Source organism: Dermochelys coriacea, chromosome 6, assembly GCF_009764565.3.
Source record: "Dermochelys coriacea isolate rDerCor1 chromosome 6, rDerCor1.pri.v4, whole genome shotgun sequence".
Classification (NCBI taxonomy): domain Eukaryota; kingdom Metazoa; phylum Chordata; order Testudines; family Dermochelyidae; genus Dermochelys; species Dermochelys coriacea.
The window spans coordinates 32,360,978-32,369,787 of NC_050073.1; the positions used below are offsets into that span (position 1 = coordinate 32,360,978).

Consider the following 8,810-nt stretch of genomic DNA (forward strand, 5'->3'; position numbering starts at 1 on the left):
AGATTTTTCAGTCAGTTTTTTTATTTTAGCAGAAGTTAATTGGTGGATGGTGCAGATGATACGATTCATCAGTTCTTCAGCTTTTGTCAGGTTTTTTGTTTATTTGTATTGATACACACATTAAGTTGTATAAATAAAATGGTTTGTAATATTGAGAACCAACTCTGGAGCCAAAGATGTAATATGAAGCCTGCAATCACTTTGCATCTTGGACCTCACATTAACTATGTTTCTGTTGAATTTTTTTCTCTCTCCACCACGCTGTTGGAAATTTGATATTATATAAGGGTCTCACAGAAGTGTCATTTGTGACTCCCCTGTCATGTACCAACTTAATTGCACTAAAAAGCATCAGCTATTTCCTTGGGATAACCACTGCTTAAAGAAGAATTGTGAAATATGGAATATTGATAAATTGAAATAGGCATCTTTTCCTGCAGTTTTGAATTCATTTTTGTGTCTGTGTCTGAATTTCTTACTGGCCTTTATAATTTGACGAAGACTTACTGATGTTCATATGCTTCACTGTATGATATATTGGCATGAAACTCTCTACCTCACTGAAAGAAATTAATGCATTGAAAATGTTTGTTTTACAGCTTAGTGAAATAAGTGGAATACCCTTGGAATATATAGAATTTGCTAAGGTAAGTAGTGTTACGTCTAAATTGTAGATATTGATTTGGAGGTGCATATATCGTTATGCCGTTTGGACGATTTATTCACTAAATTGCTTCTTTCCAGGGGAGAGGCACATTTCCTTGTGATATTTCAGTACTAGAGATCCACCAGGACTTGGACTGGAATCCTAAAGTGTCTACGTTGAATGTCTGGCCTCTCTACATTTGTGACGATGGCGCAGTAATATTTTATAGGTATATATTTTATTGTAGTATAATGATCATCAACAAATACTCTATGTATAAATAAGGTTCTAACAACCAACAGAAGCCTGAAAAACAGTTCATGCTGAAAATTCTGCTGCTGTTTTGAAGAAGAAAAATATCCACAATGGGAGCTGAAAATAGAAAATCAAGCATAACTTTGATTTTTTTGAGACACTTCAGTTATAAATTCGTGTTAGACCTTAATTTTATTTTACTAATATGTGCTAAATAAATAGTAAGCATTATGCTTGGAAATAAGTGTGGATTTCAGAAGTTTTGGCATTGACTTCATTGTAGCCAAGATTTCACCCGTTATATTGAATTATGTAGCATTTGCTTAATATTTTACATTAAGCAGTTATGAAAATAAAGTAGATAATCTTGTTTTAAGGCATTTTTGCTGTGACGTTATTGAATTGACCTTCCTATATAGTATATGTTGACACCCTGATAAACATGTGAAATTGGAAGACATTCTAAGAGATCATGTATTAAGTGGAAGCTTTTCTTCCCTAGTAGTACTAGTTTGAAAAATATTGACCTAACTGCTTATTCAGGGCCATTGCAACCTGTCTGGCAAGCGTAAGTACTTTTTGTGCACAACACATCCATATCTTAAAACTGAATTATATTTTCTGTGAAATTGTTTTCCATATTTTAAATTCCCAAAGGGTGAAACTGACTTCTGTGCAGGGGGCCAGCACAAGGCATAAGCACCACTGAAGCCCTCAGAAATGGGCTCTACAACTAATTCCTAAATTGCTAGGCCACAGCGATTCCAATTTTTGTTGTTTGTCTGTTTCTAGTTACTCTCTGTGCCATTCACATGGTCATCTAAAATGACTCGTTTTTTCATCTGCCTGACAAAAGGGAAAAAAAATTGTTAGACAAACAGTACTAAAATAATTTGAGGGTGTTCTTTTGGCCTTGTAATTCGGTTAGCTCAGAATGCAGTTACCACCTCATAAAATCTTCAGTTTATTCTGTAGTCTGAAGTTACTTGAACAAAGTTTTTGAATTAAGGGATAATATGAAGGCTGCGCCATTATATAGAACAGTAAACAGGTTCCTAATTGGATATATTTTATCCTGAACAAATTAATTTGGAACATGGGACTTCAGCCCACTGTTAAATTTTTTCATCAATTTGGGATCTGGGGATAGCAGAGAAAAAGAGGGAGGTGAGTAGTGTGGTGGACTTGAGGAAGAGCCAGAAATAAAAGAGGAGATAGGGGTTTGTGTGTTCCGTGGAGCGGTTGACTGGTTTATAGTCAAAAGCTGCTGCTGTGCTGACTGGCTAAAGAGTAGAATGGCATCTGAATAGGAGGAAGCTGTGTTGCCAGGCAGGGGTAGAGTGGGGCAGTGGGAGGCTTGTTGAAGAGGAGCTTTGAAGTGAACTCGGAAAACTGGCTTACTATAAGGCTTGGTTGACACTACATAGGTTGACGTAAGGCAGCTTATATTTGACCTAACTCTGTCAGTGTTTACTTTACAGCCTTGCTCCTGGCTGATATACCTGCCCTTTGCACCAACATAACTCTCCCTCCATGAGAATCATAGGGCTTATGTTGGTGTAGTGAGGGTGAGATAGTATCTGTATATAGGACTCAAGGTGCAGATCTCCCCATGGAAGGCAAGAAGCCCCAGGTGGCTTCCTTCTGCTCCCAACTGGGAGTGGGAAGATGAGAAGCCTGGGGGGCAGCTGAACTCCCAGCAGGGAGTTGCATGGCGCTGAGAGCTTGGGCTCTCAGCCCCCACGCCCTCAGTCCCTCTTCAGTCAGTGGAAGTGCTCCTGGTGAGGTCATGCATCACTAACAGAAGGAGGGTAGTGTGGACATCAGCCACCGCAGTAATTACTGCAATGACTATAAGGCAAACTAACATAGGTTGATTTAAGATTGTAGTGTAGACATGCTTCATGTTTCAACTTTCTAGGAATTCCAAGGCTCTCTGATTGTTCCACACTGCTGTTATCCACGCTGCTAAAGTGACGCATTGAAACTAAAAGGTTCATTGAATTAAAATTTAATTGTCTCCTTCGATAGCTGTAGAACCACTCCTTGACTTGAAAGCCGATACCTCTTGGCAAATTATATTCCCACCTTCCCTTCTCAATTTGTTACCTCAGTATTTCTTTTTGTAGCCAATTTAGCAAAATTTTAGAGAAATCTAGTGTCTTGTTCTTTGGTTCTTTCTCTTGTTTCCTTATATTGGGTCTGTTATGTTTAATTCTGAGTGTCTCAGAAAACACTATGCTTTGCACAGAGGAGACTTAAAATGGAGAAAGGTTAAAGACCTGAGAGAGAGAACCTGTGTTTTGTGAGATACCTTATGATGATATATGGTATGAAAAGACTAGCAGGCTCTTTTGATCCAATGAGACCCCCTCACTTGTATAACTTTGTAATTTTATTATAGCTGATTTTTAATCTATAGTTTTATTTTTATTTTAGGGATAAAACTGAAGAATTAATTGAATTGACAGATGAACAGAGAAATGAACTAATGAAAAAAGAAAGCAGCAGACTCCAGAAAACTGGACACCGCATAACCTACTCCCCTCGTAAAGAAAAAGCACTAAAAATTTATCTGGACGGTGCCCCAAATAAAGAGTCAACTCAAGACTGACATTTACTATAACATTTCCCTTGGGGAATTTTTTTGTTTTAAATAATAATAAAAAAAAAAGTTCACTACTACTGTGTAGTGCCATTATGGCAGGACACTCATTAGGTGTAAAGCAATGACACCAGCACTGATTGGGCTGCAGTTTACCAATCAGAAGCTCAGTGCCCAGTTGGGTCACTGTTTGACTTTGAATCATGTTGTGCACTATCGTCAAATGTACTGTAAAGCTAAAGGGATGTGCAAATAAAAAAAAAATGAATAGAAAAAAAAATGGGGAGGGAGAGGGAAATGATTGAGGATAATGTGCACATAATAGCTAGTAAAACTAGCATCAAACAGGATACTCCTTGCATAATAATAAAAGCTGTGCAAAGGCCATGAATGAATTCTTTTGTTTGTTTCAATGATACACACATTACCTCATTGAAGGTTTGGAAGTAAATGTAACACATTGGCTTTTGAAAAGCAGCAAAAATGGGGTGAAGATGTAATGACATTTTCAAAAGCCAGCTCTAAAAGTTGTGGTGTAAAGTTTTAGAAGAATCCTTGGACTATTCTTCCTTAAAACAGATGGTCTAAAACAGGTACCTTTCTAAAGTTACCAAGAGGTCTTGTCTCATTTTGCTCAAGTATTGTAAGGTAACTCTTGAAATAGCTTATGGAAGCAGAAGAGCAACTTTACTATATTGCATTCAATGTGTAAATAAAATCTTCCCTATCCAGTTAGCAGAACTATAGTTCAGCTACTTACCATAGTATTTCTTTTCACATATCAATATTTGTTGTGTACATTTGAAAGTATAGTTGCCTATTTAAATTTGTATTCATTTTATGTTTGGCAATGCTGGGTACTTTAGGGTTGCATTTCCCTTTGTTGATGAGGTTTTTGGTTGTTTTTTTGTTCTGCTACTTATTTTTGTACATTTTGTTTTTGAAGACTTTATTACAGGTTTGCATTTTCTAGTCCTATTGAAAGTCACACTTTAATTTTTTCCTGGAGTTGATTCATAGTTCTTTGTAGTTTGGGCAACGTCTAACACCTCACAGTATAAACTTGCTGGTAGTTCAGTTTGTGGTGCAGACTGATGCAGTCAACATGATTTCATTGCAAATTCTAGAAACAGCAGGTTTTTGCTTCACCACATAAAGATCAATTGAGAACAAAAACTGTGTAGAATTGGAAATATTAACTAATTTATAACAATCAATAAAGGTTTTGGTAAACTTTTTCATGCCTGATGCTGTTTACAACAATGAACATGCCAATAAAACATCTGTTCATTCTGTTGTGTTATTTTAATCATTTAAACTCCATTGGATTTTTTTTAACCTGGAAAGAACTTATAGAATTGCTTCATGTAAACCTATAGAATCACTTTTCAAAGGCAGTCTCTGAATTTTAAGGTACAAATACATAGTATCAAGGAGAGTGTTCATGCAGGGTATTCTGGTCTAATGTACTTATGTTCATAATAGAAGATTTGTTAACTAATAACTTCCTTTCTGGAAATGAATTCTTTCCCCAATGCAGAATTTTAGGTTGTGACTCCTTCCCCCCCCCTGCAAATACCAGAGGCAGCACAGACTTGTCTCTTGGGCTGTGGAGTTTGGCTATTTCTTTCCATCTTGACTTCCAAAGATGTAAAGGGATACTAAGGGCTCAGATCTGTCCAGTGACACAAAACAGACAAAGTCAGTAGAACTGTATCCCCCTGAGGATTCACCCTATGGGGTGGGGAATACCTGCGTGGTATAGAGCCTTCATTATGGCTTCATGCCCTACAGTCCATAACTTAGGTGGCAAGGGTGTGGGAAGAAAGGGAGCATTGTCGGAATACCTTAGCATGCTGACATCTTTGGCTGCTGGAATGACTATTATAATGTATCAGCTCTATATATGTAGACATGTAGAAGTATGTCTGCACTGCAGTTAAACGCCTGTGGCTGGCCCATGTCAGCTGACAGAGGTTGCAGGGCTGTAAAATCATGGTGTAAATGTTTGGGCTTAGGATGGAGCCTGAGGTCTGGGACCCCACAAAGTGCATTGCAATTTTACAGCCCGAGCAGCACAAGCCCAAGTCAGTTTTGACATGGCCCAGCCGCGGGCGTTTAGTTGCAGTGTAGACATGCTCTGAGGCTGTCACAGAAGCACTGAAGGCCTTATGGTTGGGAGGACTAGGATACAAGTTGTTCCAGTAAAGGAAATTGTTAGGTACATTTTTTTTTTTTTATTCTAGATCATGACATTTTCTTTATGCTGTTAGGCACTTGGGCATAGCAGTTGCTAAGGGAAAACTAGGAGTGGGAGAGAGAAAAAGTAGGATAAAAGAAAGATTTTAGTTACACTAGTTTTTAGGGAAGGGGAAAATCTTAAGTACAACTGTTTGGAGCACCTTCATGCTCAGAAGATGCTTCAGAGGAAAGTTTAAGCCTGGAGAGCTTAATAGAAGTCTTGATGGATGACCACAAGACAACATTAGAGATTTCTGGTGACTGATGCCCTTTTGGCACAGAATACTGCAGTAGAAGTGGGTTCTGATTGCTTGTGGGACTAGTATTTGAACAGCTGTGTAGGCATTAGTAAAACAGAATTTAAGTTTAGAATCTTTCAGACCTGGGCACTTAATGTGAGAAAAAAACAAAAAGGGACTGATGTTTTCCTAAACATGTTAATTCAGCTAAGCTAAATCTGCAGTTCTTTTCATCCACCGTCTGCTATACTCTCTTTCAGGTGTTGAGCTCTCAGGAGAAGTGAAACAATAATACATGATGTATGTAGGGAAGAAATCTTGCCTTCTGAACTATTCAGTAAGACTCATGCTTCCTAAGAGCAGAGACTTTGTAGACTCTAAACTGAAAAAATTGCAAACAGGGAACATGTTTTAGGGAAAGGAAGCATAGGGATTAAATACCTTCCATTCAAATTAAATGGGTCATAAGTACTTGTAGCACTGTGGATGCATCTGCTGTAGAGAAGATAGATCTGTCTTTTTGGATTGATATGTTGTCCTAAGGAACCTCAATACTATTGGTAATCTACCAGAGGCTTGGATGAGTTTGTGTTTTTATAACATTATTTAGCACCAAGAGATGAGATGGAATGACAGTAATTCTTAGGTCCAAGTCTAGGTCTTTTTCAGGAGATGAAAGGGCTGTTTTCCTGGCATTGATCGTGATATAATGGCACTTGTAGGAAAATTTTGTTGATTCTTGCTGCTCAGTTGTCAAGCTATCAGATTCAACCTGGATTGAGATACAAGGAGTGGACCTTATGATATGCTGCTTGCTGGAAAGATGGAGCGGAGACCTCTAATGGCTCCATAACCTTCCTAAATTATGGGTGGTGACAATGACTACCACTTTCTCCCTGCTGCCACCCTGTGGCTCCATCAGTCTTTCTAGTACAAGAAGAGGAGAAGGTGTGCAGCAGCCCTTTTATTATCTGAGTCAGAATGTTACCAGTGATCTTTGGTCCAATGGATCAGACACTAGCATGAGTCAGGAAACCTGGATTCTATTCCTAATGTTTGCTGCTGACCTATTCAGGCAAGTTACATAATCTTACTGTGGCTGAGTTTCCATCTCTAAGCCCCTTCATTTTCTGTATTTTCGGTATTTACTGAAAAATTCCTGGGTTTTACAAAAACTATTATTTTTTTCTGATTTTCACCCTACTTTTGTATCATTCAAATATATAAAAAAACTTGTTTTATTAGGAAAATACAATACATTGCATGAGATATATGTATTATGATAATACATTGGTCTGTGTATATATGCAAAGCTGCCTCTTGAAGTAAGGCGCTGTAATCTTGAAGACACAATAAACAGGCGCACATGCAAGCTCTGAAGTGCATGCGCATCTGAATATACTGATGAATCTCATGCCCACCACCTACACATTTCAAGTGTTGGCTGATAACGGTTTAAAGATTTGACATACTAAAATGGGAAGAAAACGAAAATCTGCATCGAATAGGTTTCAGAACACAAGCATTCAAAAGTTTTTATAAAAACAAAAACAGGAGAAAAGGATGAAGTTGAGTGTATGCACTGCAAATGGTGTGGCCCAATTATTAAATGTAAATATTTATAGGTTAATAGTTATAAGTCTACAACAGTAAACTGCTTGTTCAAAGGAAAAGTTTTATTTGGGTTCAGAGATGTATTGTTTTCTTAAACTCAGAGATGGCCTTGTTTTGAGTTCTATTTTAGTTCTGCAGCAGAGCACACTGATGATCGGAATTCAAAATGTTAATCTGTTGAGTACCTTTTTCCCCATCTTTCTGTCCACCAAAATAACCCTGATATTTACCCAGAAAAATTATGAACAGTTTTTTGCCCTGTTTTTCACTGGTTTTTGTTAAGGTAATAAACACTGATAAATTCCCAGGGAAATTTAAATGAAATAAAATAAAAACTGAAACTGAAGGGCTCTACCCATCTCTAAAATGGAAAGACTCACACTTGCCCTCTTCTGTAAAGCACGACTCAAAGTTGCCTGCTCTGCCAGTGTTTGTGTTCAGAATTGTTGTTTGGATCACCCTTGTGTAGGCTGGGCGATGCATCTGCCAGAAGAACCTGTATTACTTAGGTTTGCAGATGCGAATTTTGACTGCCACGTGTCAGTTTTTGTTCCACAGTTGTTGAGTTGTCTGAATGAACCAGGTAATACTTTTATCAGGTGATACCGAGAGTCTTTAATAGCCAGTCTGGAAAATTCTTACAGCTAAGGCGCTGGAGCTTTTTTAACCTTGATCGTGTTCACTGTGTATATGTAAAATGTACCCTGGGGTGTTTCCATATGAAAGAAAGGAAATTTTAAGCAATCTGTTGGTTTAAAAGGTTAATTTTAAGAAATTCTACCTTCTCACTCATTTGTACCCCCTAGCTAAACAGCACTGGCTCCCCCAAATTCCTGACCCCCCCACCCCCGGCTTTCCATGCACTCATAAGATTCTGAATTTAGGCCACTTTTTTTCCCATTTTAAAACTAATATTTTAAAGTTCTTTCCTGTTCTTCAGTAAGTGAAAGTTCATGTACCAGCAGAGGCTGGCGAATATTCTTTCCTTCACAGAAATTGTTTTGCCCTTCCAAAATGGCCACTATTGCCCACTGTCCTCTGTGGGACTGAGGCCATATATTGACCTCAGTTAATGGCTATTTCTCTACTGCCTGTGCAGGTGGAAATTGAGGCTGCCTATGACAAAGATTGCCACTGCCTCCTGTTGTTCCCAAAGCCAAGCTGCCCTCAGGGAAGATGACGTCCTGCCACTCCCAAAATGTTAGGAAGC

General features: G+C 38.2%; 1 protein-coding gene across 4 annotated transcripts in view; it reads left to right on the forward strand.

The window, feature by feature from the left end:
• USP47 (ubiquitin specific peptidase 47) overlaps positions 1-4,799 on the forward strand; it is a 95,071-nt gene extending 90,272 nt beyond the window's left edge. For all 4 annotated transcript variants that reach the window (XM_038405149.2, XM_038405151.2, XM_043516717.1 and 1 more), the window contains 3 exons: positions 600-647; positions 745-875; positions 3,341-4,799. In XM_038405149.2, coding sequence (XP_038261077.1) covers positions 600-647; positions 745-875; positions 3,341-3,515 — 354 coding nt within the window. In that variant the 3' untranslated portion in view covers positions 3,516-4,799. The remainder of the gene's footprint in view (positions 1-599; positions 648-744; positions 876-3,340) is intronic.
• Positions 4,800-8,810: the final 4,011 nt, after the last annotated feature.